At 26.2% G+C, this 18,709-nt stretch overlaps 2 protein-coding genes across 5 annotated transcripts in view; one reads left to right on the forward strand and one right to left on the reverse strand.

The window, feature by feature from the left end:
- The window catches only part of LOC126897581 (adenylate cyclase type 3), a 64,442-nt gene extending 49,887 nt beyond the window's left edge, over positions 1-14,555 (forward strand). For both annotated transcript variants that reach the window (XM_050671292.1, XM_050671293.1), the window contains 17 exons: positions 3,938-4,056; positions 4,700-4,811; positions 4,882-5,009; positions 5,081-5,239; positions 6,397-6,604; positions 6,662-6,768; positions 7,730-7,891; positions 7,962-8,049; positions 8,252-8,368; positions 11,388-11,647; positions 11,726-11,801; positions 11,887-12,112; positions 12,166-12,248; positions 12,317-12,415; positions 12,585-12,708; positions 12,900-13,024; positions 13,261-14,555. In XM_050671292.1, the coding sequence (XP_050527249.1) occupies positions 3,938-4,056; positions 4,700-4,811; positions 4,882-5,009; positions 5,081-5,239; positions 6,397-6,604; positions 6,662-6,768; positions 7,730-7,891; positions 7,962-8,049; positions 8,252-8,368; positions 11,388-11,647; positions 11,726-11,801; positions 11,887-12,112; positions 12,166-12,248; positions 12,317-12,415; positions 12,585-12,708; positions 12,900-13,024; positions 13,261-13,536 (2,469 nt within the window). In that variant the 3' untranslated portion in view covers positions 13,537-14,555. The remainder of the gene's footprint in view (positions 1-3,937; positions 4,057-4,699; positions 4,812-4,881; positions 5,010-5,080; positions 5,240-6,396; positions 6,605-6,661; positions 6,769-7,729; positions 7,892-7,961; positions 8,050-8,251; positions 8,369-11,387; positions 11,648-11,725; positions 11,802-11,886; positions 12,113-12,165; positions 12,249-12,316; positions 12,416-12,584; positions 12,709-12,899; positions 13,025-13,260) is intronic.
- A 3,111-nt stretch (positions 14,556-17,666) lies between these two features.
- LOC126898524 (kynurenine aminotransferase) overlaps positions 17,667-18,709 on the reverse strand; it is a 16,937-nt gene continuing 15,894 nt past the window's right edge. For all 3 annotated transcript variants that reach the window (XM_050672635.1, XM_050672636.1, XM_050672634.1), the window contains 3 exons: positions 18,202-18,388; positions 17,976-18,139; positions 17,667-17,922 (listed from right to left, as the gene is read on the reverse strand). In XM_050672635.1, the coding sequence (XP_050528592.1) occupies positions 17,836-17,922; positions 17,976-18,139; positions 18,202-18,388 (438 nt within the window). In that variant the 3' untranslated portion in view covers positions 17,667-17,835. The remainder of the gene's footprint in view (positions 17,923-17,975; positions 18,140-18,201; positions 18,389-18,709) is intronic.

Consider the following 18,709-nt stretch of genomic DNA (forward strand, 5'->3'; position numbering starts at 1 on the left):
ATAGCTTATAACTATAATAATTTTGTAAAACTTTATTAAAAATATGATATTGGGCTTTTTTTTTTTTACAAATGTAATTTGTACAGACTTTAATTTCAAAAGGATATTTACCTATTATTTTCGTACGTATGTGGAGATGGAAATATTACATAGTTGGGTGTTATTTTTATTTTAGGATGTATTGCAGTTTTAATATTGACGTTTAATTTTTCATCTTGATAAGGTTGCTTTAATAATGCTTTTATGGTTGTTATACCAGTTTTCAAAGTCCTTACTAAAATATAAGTTCCATTTAGAGTCTCGTACAATTTTTCAAAATATTTCTGACATAATTTTATGTTCACTTTTACATTTGGCCCTATTGTTATTTGTTGATCGTCACTAAAAATATAAATAATTTATTTCATAAATTTTCCATAAGATATATAAATGTAATGTATAAAATAAAATCATATACATATCATTGAATAATATTAATTTTATTATTAACTAGACAACATAATAATGGTCATTTCATCGCGATCTATTGAGTATTATACAAAAACAAAAAAAGTGACGAATAGAGAAATGGGTTAACACGACGACAATACTCGACACATTCCTAAACGTGGTAAATAATATATAAAACCACGGCGAAAAAAAACAACGNGCAAAAACAAAAAAAAGTGACGAATAGAAAAATGGGTTAACACGACGACAATACTCGACACATTCCTAAACGTGGTAAATAATATATAAAACCACGGCGAAAAAAAACAACGATGGAAGGTATTTTTCAACCACAAATTGATTTATGCTTTTCTGTTATTTCGTTTCCGTTTTAGTGTACAGATTGTGCTAGCTATATGAATTATCAAGGATATGTTTAATTTAATGTGAATCATATGTTTTCTCTGAATAAATAATTCTTGGATGCTTTGTCAGAAATCACTAAGCAATATTTCTGAAACTTATTTCTTCATCGAAAAATGTATTGTTTATATGAATATAATTAGTTCATTATAAATGTTAAGAAAATGTTTAACTCTCAATTTTGTTTTGTTAACATAAAATATTTGACTATTTGTTTTAATTCAATATTCAAGTTTTAACTTTGTTACCTCGAATACAAATGAACTTCTACTGAATAAATGTTTCCAATAGCTAAATTTCGACTATTAACTGGTTGAAATACGATCGACAATCTGTTTGCTTTTTTTACGTAGATTATGCTACTAACCATTCCATATATTTTATTTTCTATTACATCTTTCAATTTTATTTCGTCTTGCCCTTCAGTAACGCCATAAAACTCGTTAGTCTTATTTAAATATCTAATTATTCTTTCAGTTTTTGATGATATCATTTCAAGTGAATATTTTTCATCGTTTACCTTCGATTTTTTTTTTCTTCTATCTTCAAACTACAAAATATTAATATTTTAAATTTTCAAAAAACAAAAAATATGTTAAAGAAATTTACGAGTTCATGCATTTACTTTAAATATATTTATTTGTATACGATCACCGAGTAAAATTGTGACCCGTTCTGGTTCTAACACTAAATCATCAATAACGTGCAGCTGAACGTGAGTTTTTATATTTGATGATTTTAAACTGACAGACAACTAAATAGACATTTAAATTATAGTTTTTAATTCGAAAAAAATAATATTTTAATTATTGACTATGACACACTTTGCTACTTCCAATTTGTATCCCTTGAACAGGTACAACATGTCTTCTACGATTATTTGAAAATGATTCCGAAAATTCTGGTGGCAAAATTTGAGTCTGTGAATTATCCAGGATCATAAGTTTTAATACACCCGGAATTGAATTGTCATTTACAGACCATTCATATTCAACACCATCAAGTGTACTGAAAATGTTACCTAAAATTATAGTTTTAGTTAATTTTTTAATTATATGTATTTAAAAAAAATAGCTATTTGACCTTGTTCATCGTATGCTGAAAATTCATACAGTTCTGGGGCGTCCCCAACTATAAGTTCTTTTGTCTTCGTAATTATTCCTAATGATGCTATAGCACTTACTATAATATCATAGTATACTACCTTTCCTGTATCCGTATGCCTTCCACTTATAACTGCTGTAGTTCGTCTATTAGACTTAGGTAATGTTGATACAGTGACTTTGACTGAACAATTAAAATCATAGTTTATATCATCAAGTTTAAGAGAGGTGATATCCATTCCTCTTACTATTGACCTATGAAAATTTATCAAAAATAAAAATGGTTGATTGAAGTGTCACAATTTTATATACCATTGATTACAATAGCCATTTTCTGCAACTAAAATTATACTCGCAGTCGTTCCATTGACGTTTGGCAACCATATTCGCCTAATATTTGAAGTTAAGTTAAAACTCTTACTATATTCTGACTTAGTCAAAAATAATAGATAAATAATATACACATAGTACATTTTAATTATAAATAAAATTTCAAAAACTTTATTTTTATTACTTTATATGAAATATCAAAAGAATCACTTAAAGTAATTTATATTGACAAATGTATATTTTTTAATAATGATATCTATAGCAACACTTATCCCGAATAATTCTTTAAATGCACTGACTACAGCAATAAACGTAATCAATTAAAATATAGCACTGGGTAGTAATTACTCTATATTATTCAAGGCGCTAAATATATGCAAAATTGGTACATAGCTGTGTATGGCTCATTAGTTTTCATATAATTCATCTTATTTTATTTAAAAAACAATTGAATTATTTTAGTAGTAATCAAAGTTTAACTGGATAAATAATCATGCGCAATGATTTACATAGTTTATGAATAATTTTTTTTAATACTTAAAGATAAGCTGAGTAAACTTTTATTTGCAGTAGTACAAAAATCGTCTGGTTATGTTTAGAAATTGACATGGCATTATTTTATCGATATTTTTGAATAACTGTAGAAAATATAATAATAAATTAGGGCAATACTTCTGCTACTAGCAACTGTTGACTTGACAATTAAATAAAAATATGCAACTACGCATTATTTTAATACCAATCAATTGGACCCTGCCATCGTTCAATCGACTCCAGTACATCAAGATTTATTGTCAAAACGTCATTCTCAGTATACGGTTTTCGCCGTCCGACTTTCAACCTTTCGTCAAGAGATTAGTTTCATTCATCCTTGATGCCTTTACTTTCCCTGTTTCTTCTCCTTAACTGACTCAATTACTTGTGTCTTGTATCTCGTCAACACCTCATACTTTGCTATCTCTCTTAATAAAGTCAAGTACATATGTCGTGCATCTCATTCTTAATTACACTTTCGTAAAACCTTAATATTTATGTTCTGCACTTCGTTTACGCCATAAATATTGCCACTACTCTTCTATATTCTCTATAATAACGGCTCTTACACAACTTCGATAGAACTGGAGTACCAACTGAATATACTGTGGCTACTAACATTACATTAAAGCCGATCTCGTTTTCTGTCTTAAAGAAAATTATGTAAATCTGTGTTATACATAGTAAAGATATTTATAGGACGCGTGAGAAGAATTAAAAACTTATTGTGAAACATTTTTTAATGAAAAACTATGACTGCAACTTATAATCATAGCAAAAATAAACTTAGTGAGATCAAGTCTAAATTTATTCTATATCATACTAAAATAATACTTTTTTAACATTACGTCTCGACGTAATATTTCATTCTTAGGCGATGCGTCGATAAGAATGAAATGAATCTAAAGCAAAATTGATGATTTTTCAATAGACCGTTTTATGAAACAACTTTATTAAATATTTACATGAAACTTTACATTTTTATTTAAATTATTTTACAGTAAAATTTTTACTATGAAATGAGTATAACAACAACAAAAATTGCGTTAGATTCTTTTTATTCTGCATTGATGAATAATATAAGACTAGAATTTCATAGTTCTTCTACTATATTTTAGGAACGATTGTTGCTATCTGTATTACCAGAACACGTCGCAGTAAAAATGAGGCAAGACTTAGGAGAAGCATTAGATAGTCAATTTAAAAAAATCTATATGAGCCGTCATGAAAATGTTAGGTAATTGATAAAAAAATTCTTTCAACGTTTTTATTAATACAGATTTTTCTTAAACTAAATAATCTCTTTGTGGATGTTTTTTTTCGTTATTTACATACGTATTTTCATTTATTTGTTATGAAATATTTTTAGTGCTCATCCTATAATTATTACAGTGGTGTCAACTTTATTTTTTCAAAAAGCATCATAATAATTAGCTTATGAAATAGAAAATTATGTAAATAAAAAAATTACTGATAGATAAAAAATTTTGCACCAGTATTGCAGAAGTTATTAAAAATTTTTACCTATACGGGAAGAGGAATAAGTCCGAGAAAAGTCTAGTAAAACAATTAGCACCACCTGATTATAAGCTAGATGAATATGTATGCTGTCATTAGAAAAAAAATTTATACCCTATAATGCATAACAGATGAACATAAAAAATATTTTATAACAGATAAATAGAGATATATTTGTTATTATTATTAAAGCCAAAAAAAAAAAAAATACTTTTAAGAGAAATTGAATGGCTAACATTATAATTATCACTCTTTATCACTCAAGGTTCATATATACATTGTATAAATCCTTGTATTTAGAGAAATGGATGTTTTTCTTAAAAAAAATTAAATATAAGGTAACTTTTTATTATTGTTCGAAGTATTTTGTATGCTGATATCGTTGGATTCACAGCTATATCATCAACTTATTCTGCGTCGGACTTGGTGAAAATACTAAATGAGTTATTTGCCCGATTTGACAGACTATCAGAAGTAAAACATTCATGAGTTATTAAAAATTCAATATAAAATACAATAATACTTTTTTTTTATATTCCCGTAGAAATATCAACAATTAAGAATAAAGATTTTGGGTGACTGTTACTATTGTATCAGTGGTGCTCCAAAAGAAAGACCTGACCATGCAGTCCTAAGTGTTCACATGGGATTGTCAATGGTTAAGGCTATCAAGTAAATATTTCTTCTTTATTCTGGGTAATTAACGAAAGTATTAATTCTAACAGCGTTATATTTTACATCAGATACGTACAACAGACTACTAATTCACCAGTAGACATGAGAGTAGGTATTCATACTGGAGCTGTACTGGCTGGAGTTCTTGGCCAAAGACAATGGCAATTTGATGTATATTCTAAAGATGTAGAACTAGCGAATAAAATGGAAAGTAGCGGAATGCCTGGGTGAGATTCTATTTCATATAATTAAATTTCTCAGTATACTAAGGTATATAAAATTTTAAACAATTATATCAAATATTTTTTCTTATTAAAAATCTTCTTCTTTTTTTCGCCTTAATCCCAACTACTTGGGGTCGGCTACCCTTATCCTAAACTTCCACTTGACACGATCTCCCACATCGGCTGTCCTCATTCAATAACATCTCTCCTTTTATTTTTTGGTCTTCCTCTACCTCTTCTTCCTTCAACATTCATTTCTACAACTGTTCTTACGGCTTTCGATTCTTCTCTTCTCATAACATGACCAAACCATCTAATTCTTTTTTCTCTCATCTTATCCACGATTGACGCTACACCTATACTCTCCCTTATATGCTCATTTCTTATACTATCTTCTCTAGTTAATCCACTCATCCATCTAAGCATTCACTGAAGAACCTCTCTCGTTACTGTTTCATACACTTTCTCCAAATCTATAAATATCATACACAGCTTTTTCTTCTTTTCCCTAAACTTTTCTATTAATTGCCTCACACAAATTAATGACTCCATTGTTGACTATGACTCCATTTTATTCTTATTAATAATAAATCTGCTAAATAAATTAAATATCAATTTGATTAATATTATAATAATTTCTATTAAATTATTGATTACAAAAAAATAAAATATTATTTTAAAATAAAGCAGTAGTTTTATAATAATATTTGAAAATTCCATAGTATAAATTTTACACTTTTCAAATTATAATTGGTAGTAGAAACTTGAATTGTTTGCTTAATAGTTTTAATTACTCCCGTAAATTAATAAATATTGCATTCATATTTCATGAAATTCGGCTGGAACTTCCAAGTTAAAATATTTATATCTATATACACCTCAGATATTAAAAATAGTGTAATGTTGAACTGAGACGAAAATTTGAATTGAACTGCTAAATTAATAAATTAAATATTTTCTTACAATCTATAACATAAAGAAACATTGTTTAAGAAATTTTTTTACTGTAAAAATATTGATACTAAATTAGGTTTACATTGAAAATAAATAATAAATAAGTTGGTGTGTTAATTACGTTTTTAAAAAAAATTAATTTATGTGTACTTTATTTCCGGTAATGCGATATGAATAATATTAGAATCATAAGTTTATTATTATAGACGAGTTCACATATCTGAAAAAACTTTAAGTTTTCTGAATGGAGAATTTGAAGTAGAGCCAGGCTATGGTGAACGCCGTGAAGAGGCATTGAAAATGGCTAATATCAAGACGTTCTTCATCATCAAAGTAATAAAACCATTCAAAAAAGATGTGGAAAATGGCAGTTCTATAAATGATCTTAACAGTAGTGCCAGCAAGGAATCAGTGGTAGGTTATTGAATAACTTCATTACATAATTTGTACCAATAATAACCATTTTTACAGTGTATCACCCCAATTGATAATACCGACTTAATAGCTCAAGCAAAAGAAGATTCTGAAAATTTCAAAAAACGACTCCGAAAAGATTTGATGAACAGAGACGGTCACAGGTATACTTCTCACTAAAACTTCTCCTGCATTTAAACTATTAATTAAAATACATTTTTATAAATTATATTTGAAAACTCAAAAAACAATTTATTTTTAAATGAATAACTACTACACTACGTTAATAGAAAAATATTGTTATTTTACCATTCAAATTAAAATTGATGTAAAAATATTAAATTCATTTATAAAATGAATACTCTTTGGACAAATTTATTTAAAGCACCTTAATAAATTGTCATTATTTATATAAAGCCTGATTGTTTTATTAAATTAAGAATAATAAAAATTTTATTTGAGTTAAGAAGACGGCTGGTCGATAACAATTTTTACCAGTATTTCAGAAGTTAAATGAATGTGAGGCGCAAATTCTGCTCTATTTATCACTAGACATTTCTTCGCTTACCCTTCACCTCACTTAGATATAAAAATGTAGATAACTTATGAGATATTGATCAAAAGCTGTTATCAACCAGTTATTTATTTAATTAGATCATTATTTAATAAATAAGCTTGTTAATTATATATATTGTCCCACTTGAAAAAAATTAAGCTGTCACCTTTAAGATAAAAGTTATAAACATTAAAAATATTTTATAATTGATAAATTTAACAAAACTTGTAACAAAAAGAAAAAATTATCAATATTATTTTTACATTTTGATTAATTAAGTGGTTTTTGATACTATAATTACACTGTATATATGCATTGTTTACAGATACCTGTAAATAACAAATTTATATTTTTTAGTGAAGTTTTATTTAAATAATATATTCAATAATAGTTCTTTCAATCTGTATGTCAAAATTATTTTGTATATTAAAAAATATCAGTTTTTGTTTTCAATTCAAATCTTGTTAATGCACGATATACGTTATACACGTAGGAAGTTTATAATACCTTAATATTACGTTGGGAATTTTATTCTGTACGATAACCAGCTATTGTATATATTTTCTTAGAGATTTAAACAAGCACACAAAGTTCTTCACTTTAGCATTCCAAGACAAAAAGAAAGAACGCGAATATAAATATCATAAAGAAGCAGCATCCGGTGTTTCTCTTATCGGCTGTCCTTTAGTTTTGTCTCTAACGTCTTCTGCGCAACTCATCATTTTGCCTAGGTACACAAATTTAAAAATATGATAATAGAATAGTTAAATTTTTATCTTGTACTAATTTTTATTTTTTCAGAGATTTTTTAAGTTACCTTACCAGTTTATTAGCTTTGATATTGCTATTAATTATTGTTGCTGTATCCATAGCAGACATTTTTCCTAGAGTAAGTTTAATAAGTTAAATAAGTATTTATATTTCATTATTTTTACTGTGGGGTTTACACAATCATAAATTTAGTATTAAATAGGATTGAGCAAATTTAAATAATGTATAAATAATTATATTTTTACTTTTATTAGAAGTTTATTTTTTGTCAAAAATGTTGAATGTGTATTACTTTTCTTATCATCTTTAATTTTTTTTAGATTTTACCACCAAAAATTGTCTGGTTCAGCGAAACCATTAACGATTCACTGTGGACACGCAGAATTCTTGGTATCGCAGCTGCATTTTTGTTAGCGTCAACAAATTTAGTTGGAATGGTAAGTTTAATAAATTGCCAAGTACACATATATATATTTTTTTAGATTTAAATGTAATAAGTGTTATGTCACCTAGTCGACACCTTGGCAGGGTACCCAGCATTTACGCTTTTATGGATACGACTTATATCTTAATTCAAAAAAATTAATTACAATATTTTTCTAGTAAAAAAAAAAAAACAAACGTATAGCATAAATTAAACTAATATACCAATGTTACAATACAAATTATATATATATATACAGAGTGATTTTTTTATCATAACCCACTCAATTACTTGCAGAATAATAATAATTTAAACATTTTTTTTTTTCATTATCTTTAGTTACACATTATTCTTGAATTTTTAACTATGTAATACTTTTTAAGTTCATCCCTTATGCCTTGGAAGGGGGTCAACTTTGTTTTTTTAAATGGTAACACATATTTTTAATTTAATAAAATGTTTGAGTTTTTAATTTAATAGTAAATGGCATTTGAATTTTTAATATAACTTAATTCGTTTATTAGATATAATCATTTAAAGTTTCAAATTTTTGAATTAATATACAGGTATAATACACAAGGGATTACAAATATAGGTAGCTAATTGGTTTTTTATAACATCGATATTAGCAGGTACACAGCATTGTTATTATCAATTGTAGTAAGGCACATTGTTATGAGTTTATAAATACACTTACTAACTATACAAAAAGTATAACTATTGATAATCATAATTGATAATAAACAATCCGTGACTGAGACAGCAATGTCATAAAAATCCAATTAGCTACCNTACAGCATTGTTATTATCAATTGTAGTAAGGCACATTGTTATGAGTTTATAAATACACTAACTATACAGAAAGTATAACTATTGATAATAAACAATCCGTGACTGAGACAGCAATGTCATAAAAATCCAATTAGCTACCTGTATTTACAATCCCATGTGTATTATACATGTATATTAACTCAAAATGTTGAAACTTTAAATGTTTATATCTAATAAGCTAATAAAGTTTTATTAAAAATTCAAATGCCATTTACTATTAAATTAAAAACTCAAACATTTTATTAAATTAAAAATATGTGTTACCATTTAAAAAAACAAAATTGACATCCTTACAAGGCATAAGGGATGAACTTAAAAAGTATTACATAGTTAATAATTCAAGAATAATGTGTAACTAAAGATAATNTTACATAGTTAATAATTCAAGAATAATGTATAACTAAAGATAATAATAAAAAAAAAAAATGTTTTAATTATTATTATTCTGCAAGTAATTGAGTGGGTGGGTTATGATAAAAAAATCACCATGTATATATATGGACATCAAAATTATATTGGTCACAATCGGTGATCTCGGATATCAGCTATGGGTTCTCAAGTTGAGATACTCCACTATCCGTCTTATGATCGGTTTTAGTAAGAAAAGCGCCAGACTGGATTGCCGACCGCGTAGACGCGCTACACTTGATCGGCGGCCAAACAATAAGCTTATAAAATTGCTTCGAATATATTTATGTTATAGATACCTATAAAATTGTCAAATATTAAATTATTTTATGATACCTTATGAATAATTCAGGAATTTAACTCGGATAATATCGATTTTTTCTGGTTTCTCAAACGACCTAAAACCGATTTTTATAACCGAATCCGATTATTTTTCAAGACCAAGACACAATTGCAACCCCAAACAAATCAAATGGCTTTAGTCTCTGGAATGATATAAACAAGTAGACTTAAAAATAATTGTTTTACAATGAATAAATAACTGAAATATTTTTATAATTATTTTGCATTGGTAGAAAATACATAAATTGATTAAACTAATCTAATATATGCAAATCTATATTAATTTTTTTTTATTTAATACATACCCGCGGCAACAAAAGCCATTGGGTGAACAATTACAATTTTGGTATTTTACAATTTATTACTAATATTTAATACATGAATTATTACGGTAAATTTAAGGAAATTTGTATTTTATATTTTGTTTTGCAATTCAGACATTCTTATAAATTTTAGAGTGGCTTCAATTGTTTTAGTTTCTAGTCCAAGAAACTCTGAACGACGTTCTGGTAATCCAGCTCGTCTTCTGCTTTCCATGAAATTGATGCATTCTGACATTATGTGTTTAATTGTAAGTCGTTACAGGATTCACAGGTTGGAAGATCTTTTTTGGTCATAAGATAACTATGGGTAATATGTTTGTGACCTATTCTGAGTCTTGTTAGTATTACTTCCAGTTTTCTTGGTAACTCTAGTGGTAAATGTCAGGGTGTCACATTTTGTTTTATCTCGTGTAATTTTGTGTTGGTTGAATTCCAGTGCTCTTGCCATTTTATTGTATATTCCGATTTAATTAATGAGTATAAGTCTTGTTTTGTAATAAGTTGAACTGTTATTGCTGATAGGTATGTTATTGCGTTCTTTGCTGCTTGATCTGCTAGTTCATTTTCTTTATATTTGAATGACCTATGATCCAGCATAATTGAATATCACATCCATTTTCTTTGGCATATTGAAGAGTATTTTGTACTTTGACATTTATATCATTCATGTCGTATGTATTTTTAATATTATTTATTACACTAAGAGAGTCTGAAAAAATTTTTTAACTGATTAATATGGTCGATCTAAGAGAGAGTTGGGTCAAAGGTTATTCCGAAAATTTTAATTGTTTTTTTTCTTTATGGGAGTTTGATTCATTAATTTATTTTGTCAAGTAATATAATCATATTTTATTTAGTACGCATATATAGAGATGTGCCTATCATTTGATGTATCATAAATTATTTGAACTAAATATTTTTAGGTATCCTGTTGGTCTGATAAACAGATTCCTGTCAATTGNTGTCAAAGGTTATTCCGAAAATTTTAATTGTTTTTTTTTCTTTATGGGAGTTTGATTCATTAATTTATTTTGTCAAGTAATATAATCATATTTTATTTAGTACGTATATATAGAGATGTGCCTATCATTTGATGTATCATAAATTATTTGAACTAAATATTTTTAGGTATCCTGTTGGTCTGATAAACAGATTCCTGTCAATTGCACTCAACTCCACAATGATCCTTCTAACATTTGCATGTACCCATCGTATTTTACTTATTTTATGGTACTAGCATTAATAGCCACTTCGATGTTAACTCAATTGTCACATTTCACCAAAGCTGCTATCCTAGTCATTATAACTCTCATTCACTGTATCATTAATGTGATCACTGTTAGTAGTGCTATTGACTGTGAAGATTCCATAAATTGCAAACCTTACAGGTAATTATCAACATCAGTTAAAATTAAAATTATTTCGAATAGTAATATTTTTCAATACAATTCTAAAAAAATTTTCAGGATTTTATCGTCTAAGTACGCTTTATCTTTTTTGCTCGCTGCCGTTACAATGGCACTGATGTTTTTAGCAAGAAATGTGAGTATATTTTTTTTAATTAATTTATAATTTCGAAAAACTATGCATGAAAGTTCATTATTAAAATAGAAACATTTTATTAAAGATGGACAAATCGTCGAGGGTTCTCTATTTATGGCGAACAGAAGTAGAGGAACAACGAGAAAGAGCCTCGGATATTCGACGACGTAATGAAGCATTAGTATACAATATATTACCACCACATGTAGCCAAACATTTTCTTGGTAGTTATAAACGTCAACATGAAGAACTGTACAGTCAGAGTTATGCTGAAGTTGGTGTGTTATTTGCTTCAATGCCTAATTTCTCAGGTTAGTACTTAAATTTATAATGACTTAAATTATTATAAAATGCATCATTTTAGATTTCTACTCAGAAGAGACAGTTAACAATCAAGGTTTAGAATGTTTAAGATTCCTCAACGAGGTCATATCTGACTTTGATGCTGTAAGAAGTTTTTTTTTTAGTATTTTATAAAATAATAATAATAATTTTGATTTATTACTTGATTATAGCTTCTAGAGCAACCACGATATCAAGATATTATTAAAATTAAAACTATTAGCTCCACTTATATGGCAGCTAGTGGACTAAACCCATCTAGAGTAGTTAAGGTGAATAATCATAAATTATGAATTTAAAAAAACACAATAGAAGTTAATAAAATTTAGAAATCATATCAAATAATAATTTTATGAATGATAACTATTATTTTTAAAGATGAAAATAATACTAGAATAACTTTAAGTTATAGTATAAGATTAAATATATTTTTTATTTTAGCCGAATGATCCTATCGAAATTAGGTGGGCACATTTAGCACTACTCGTTGAATTTGCTTTTGATCTAAAAAAAGCACTTCAGGGAATTAATGAACAAAGCTTTAATCACTTCGTCTTAAAAATGGGTAAGTAGATTATCATAATAATACATTTTTTTTATTGAAATTATTGATACGATTGTTATTAAATAACTCTTAATATTAATATTAATATTTATAATTTATTTTTTATTTTATTAATAAATAATATATTTATAAAGAACGATTTAATAATTTAAATATCGTGTTTTAAAATAGAATGATTTATATGTTTTCAGGCATAAATCATGGACCCATTACGGCCGGAGTTATCGGGGCTAGAAAACCTCACTATGATATATGGGGAAATTCTGTGAATGTAGCGTCTCGAATGGAGAGCACGGGTAAAGCTGGCTGTATACAAGTATGTGATTCACTTGCTTTATATATAATATTGTAAATACTGTAATGTAAATACATGTGCTAGGATCTTTTTAGGATAAAACATATTACATTAACAAATAAATATTATTTAATTCTATTAGAATGACGCGCAATAGGTACATACTATGTATTCAAATTTTACATATAATACATCCAAATATTAAAATTAAAATCATCAAAAATATATAAAACTAACTTATATTTTATATCAAATAGGTAACCGAAGAAACTTGTTATATTCTACAGCACTTTGGGTTTAAATTCGAGCAGCGAGGTTTAGTAGCAGTCAAAGGCAAGGGACAATTGATGACTTACTATTTGGTAGGCAAAGGTCTTCAGCCAAGTGTAGTACCACCACCAATCATGGAAACGTTACCTGAATTGGAAGAAGAGGACTCGGACGAGTGTCAAGTAGTCCGACAAGCACTATTGCCAAAAACAATGGCTGATATACACAACCATCACATGTTTTCATCCAATACGTCCAGTTAATAGTAAAATTGAATAAAATTGTCATTCTAATGACACCTAGGCATTTCCAATTTGCTATTTAATTCCTTCAAATACATTACTTTAAAGTTGTATTTGTTTGTGAGACCATAATGAATTATAAATTATTCATATTGAATACAAAGTGCATTAACCATCGCATAAAGACCAAATAGATAAATATCTACCTTATAAATATTAAAAAGAGAGGCCAAAAATTTTGATAAAGCAACGTAGTATAATTTAAGAAAATTTTCATAATCATAAATTTGTTATTATTTCTAAATAAGTTTCTCTTGAGTTGTTTGAATACGTACTTGAGAATATTACTTGCAAAACTTCTGCTTAAGAATCATCTATGATTATTATGGCACATAGAAATAATTTTTTTTTGTAATATGAATTTTTAAAATGTATTTATATATTAGCATATTATGCTTTAAAGCATTCATTCGCATTTATTACATAAATAAATTTTAAAAAAATCAAAGACGATTTCCTTTTTCTTTAATATGTATAGTCTTTATTCATAACAAAATATTCTATGTATAAAGTAATATTATTAATAATATTACTATGTAATATGTTGTACACTTGTATAATAATAAAATACCTATTATTTTAAATGGCATACCTAACCATATATAAATATTTCTAGTTTACCATAAGCATAAACAAAAAAAACAAGTGGTAGATTATCAACTTAAGTCCTCTGAGTGAAAAGTTTTCATGAGTTTTATTATAAGAGCTCTACTTCATTATCGGTGACCATCATAGCTAACTAAATATTTATAATATTTAAAGAAAAATAAATGTCTGTTATCATTCACTAAATGACATAAATTTTTGTCAAGAAATATTCCTATAAATGCTATTGTCAGTTTTGTAATACTTGCATTGTAATTGTAAACTTTCAGATTAAAAAAAAATATTGTATGTATTGTAATTGTTAGATTACCTTCCTAGTCGGTAAATTATGTGTTAGTATAGTAAGTAGTTACATTAAAACCTTAATTTCGTTACCAATGATTTTATTTTGTGCTATGTATGGTAAAAGAGTATATTAATTATTATAATTATTGTTATATTTATTGAATATCAACATATTTTAATTTTAAATAGCACTTATTTAATTATCAAGATCTACCTTTCGAACATTAAAATAGTCGAAAATAAAAATGTTGTATAAAATACTCAACTAAACTAATATTTGTAATAATTGATTGTGATTCATCGTTAGTAATCGCACATAAAAAATGCGATTAAATAATAAATGAAAATTTATTAACTAAAAAATATTGTAGCAATTTTTAGTTCCTTACAAAATACTCTCATTTGTAGTAATAATTATTACATAAATATTTTAACTAAAAAGTTATTTTTAATTATGTACGGAGTTCAATAACCTAAAATTTGTATTACAATATTTTTCAAAGATAGTTGCATATACACAGTAGTAAAGGGGCTAAAATTACAAAAATAAATAAATAAACAAGAAATTATTTTTGTATTACTCCCTCATTTATAAAATTCTAAATTTAATTGATTTTACTGTTTAGTTGTAATAAATCCTACCTTGAAAAACTATAATACCTAGAAATGTTTCTTTTTTGTATTCAGCTATTTATCTTACCTTATCTTATATTAATAAATCTTAATATAAAATATTTGTTTAAATAAAATTGTTGTATTATAAAATCACTTTACTGGAAAAAAACTTAAAATTTTAATTTTTCATTTTTGTGTAATATTGCAAGTTACAATTTACTAACGGAAATTCATTAAGTTTAAAAAATTTATCACAAAAATGAAATTACTCGAAAAAATATCAAAGAATTACTATTATTATCGTACACATTATTCATCAATTATTTTCCTTTCTCTTAAGTATTTTCTTTTTTCATATTCATCAATTGAAGACTGTAATTTTTGATAATAGGTGTGTATGTTACTTAATAATTCTCCTGCATCTTCGGTTTCTTGGTCTAAATCTAATATTTGAATGTCCATGATATTCACTTCAGTGTCGTATTTATTTTCCCAAAGTTGTATTTCACTATTTAATATTTCTGTGTATTTTATTAAAAATTGTTTTGCCTCATTAGCACCTTTATTCTCTATGTCATCTTTATTGTTTACATATTGTATTTGATCTTGCAAATTATTTGTTTCTTTCAACAATAATTCTTTATTATCGGCCATCCATTGTTCTTCCCATGTTTGAACATAACTCTGTTCAGCTTCTAATAAAAATAACATTTTTTCCCATTCTTGGGCTGCTAATTTTTCTTTCATATTAATTTGCAATAGATCTGACTATTAATTAAGTATTATGATGTTATTTTTAATTGCCTTATTTGTAATTTAAACAATTCTGAAACTCACTTTATACTTTTTTTGTAATTTTTTTTGTTTTTTACTTAACTGTGATAACTTTTTTTTATTGTAAGTCCATTCTTTTTCAAGGTCTTTTTCATCTTGATATGATTTTATCATATCATAGATTATTTTTTGTAATGTATTAAAAGTTCTAGACGATTTTAATTCTTGGATAGTCTGGCTTAATGTTTTCAAGACCAGCAAACGTTCTTTTTGCAGTTTTTTTGGCCCTTCTCGGTCAAATATTTTATCATTAATGTGGCAGGTTTCAATCAAATAAAATGGATCTCTGTAAGGTTCTCTTTCCATTCTTACTTGAAATGGAATAATCTCCAAATCAGTGTCATTTATAGAGTGTATTTTATCAATTGTGTCCAGAACTTCTAACTGATCAAGTGCCTTTTCGAAAATACAAATTACACTCAATGTTTCAAATGGTGGTAAAGTAGTCATTTGTATAGAAGGTAATAGATGTAATGTTGAATGAAAACTATTATCAGACGAGTTATCAAGAAGACTCTTCTGGACATTTTCTGAAGAATCTGTAACTATTTCATAAGATCCTTTATTTTTATTAATTTTAGTGAATTCATTTTTTTGAAAATCTCTACTTAAAGATATTCTTTCTTCGTCATCATTTTTTTCTGTTTCTAAATCTTCTTCTTCAACAATTTTTTTTTCTTCAGAACGATTTTGTTTTTCACTTAATGTGTTCTTTTCTGACAAGCTAATAAATTCTTTAGAATCATTTGTATATGATTTTTCGATACTTTCTGCGCTTTTTTTCATATGTACTTGAGAACTATATTCTTCAAAATGCTCATCTTCAAATATGTTATTACTATCGGTGACACTATACATAGAAACGTTTATGAGCGAGTTTGAAAAATGATCATCTAACAAAGGAGTTTTTTCTAAACTTTGATGATGTTTCATCAAATGTTTATCATCATTGATTAGTTGTTCAAACTTTTGTAGTGTATTAGTTTTAGGTGTCAAATTTTTTATAGTTAACTTTAACGTTTCCATTTCGATAGAAAATCTCATTTTTTCAGATAATTTTAGTTCCTCTATAATAATTTCGTCCATATTTATATGTTACGCGATGAGTTACTCAAAAAGTACAATTATTTAAAGAAAAAAATGTCTCTCTTTAAACAATTAAAAAAAATAATTTAATGTAACTATAGAAATTATTTTTTTGTTTATAATGATCGATTGTAAAAATGAATATAAAAAGGCTCTGCTGAATTATCAGAGGTCTGAACAATAAGTTTATATATTAGTTAATTAGTTTTTTCGATACACTAGGTACAGTTTAAATAAATTTATAAAATTATTCCCATGTCAATTTTTTATTTTTAACTAGTATACTAATTTTTTAATGTTTAGTAATATTTTAGAGTAATGCTGCAAAATATTTATGTCATAAAAACACTTTTTTGACCCATTTATACAATTAAATAATTAATGGTGAATGTTTAAACTTGAATTATCACCACAAGTCTACTTTATTTCATTTGAGAATATACAAAAATTGTATACTTTTTACCTGCTAAAAATAAAACCTGCTAAAGTAAAAAATTTTTTATAACAATAGATTTTTAAAAATATTGTTTAATTGTTTATAATCAATAATAATTAGGTAAGTACAAAGATAGTAATTAGGCTAACTTATTTAAAATAAAACTCATAATAATTCTGGTGAAACTGTTAAGGAAACTTATTCAATAAATTAAACTATAAAACAGAAATAATTTGTAATTCATACAATTATATATTTTGTGAAAACCGAATGTTTAACAAAATTTTAAGTTATGAAATTAGTAACAATTAATATTTAATTAAAAAAAAACATTTGTTTAATAATTATAAACATGAATAAAATAAAAATCTATGTCTTATAAAATATTTGATATAATATTAGAGTTTATTAGATGGTGATTTTTGAGAAATAGTGTTGCTAAACTTAGTAGCAATTTCTTCAAATTGCTTAAGAGTTTCATCTTTCTGTAAAAATATTACTTTTAATTTTAATTTATCCAATAAAACGAATGCATTACCTTAAAAAAACAAAACCGTAAATAATCGGAAGCCCAATCTTTATTTTGTTCAGAAAAAAAAACTGAAAATGGAATGCCTTGTAATTTGAAGTTTTTAACTAACCACTTGACAAATTTGAAATCTTTATACTTGTCTATTTCAGAGCTAATATCAATTTTTTTCTCTATAATTATAATAGTTGAGTAAATACAACTGTGCATACTTAAATAATTCAAATAAACATACCATAGTTAGTCCAATCTGCTATCATAAAATATCCTCCATCAGGTATAACAGGTTTAAAACCATTATTTGCTAATATTTGAGCGGTAAAGTTTAACTTTGGTTTTAACTCTTTAGAAATTCCTTGAAAATAACTTTCAGGGGTGTTGAGGTTATTGATTTCATGTTCAAATCCTTTAGCTACAGCCTCCTGATACAAATAAAAATCCATATTTTACTAAATTTTTTCATAAAATGTATACATTTATAAAAATAAAATAACTATCTACTATACAGAGTGATTTTTTAGCTTCGATGCGAAGCGGAGAAGGTATTAATTTTACTATGATGTGTTTTTTTTTTTTTTTATGTCTGTTGCCACTTTTTCTCAGCTCTCACTGGACCGATTTCTTTCAAAAATACGTCAAAAGATCACAAATCGTATCTAGTTGAAGACATTACCCTTAAAAATTGAAAAAAATTCCCTCGTTCCCCGCAAATGGGGGAAATATCCAAAAAAATTACAAATTTA

Source organism: Daktulosphaira vitifoliae, unplaced genomic scaffold, assembly GCF_025091365.1.
Source record: "Daktulosphaira vitifoliae isolate Bord-2020 unplaced genomic scaffold, ASM2509136v1 Scaffold_2, whole genome shotgun sequence".
In the NCBI taxonomy this organism is placed as follows: Eukaryota; Metazoa; Arthropoda; class Insecta; order Hemiptera; family Phylloxeridae; genus Daktulosphaira; species Daktulosphaira vitifoliae.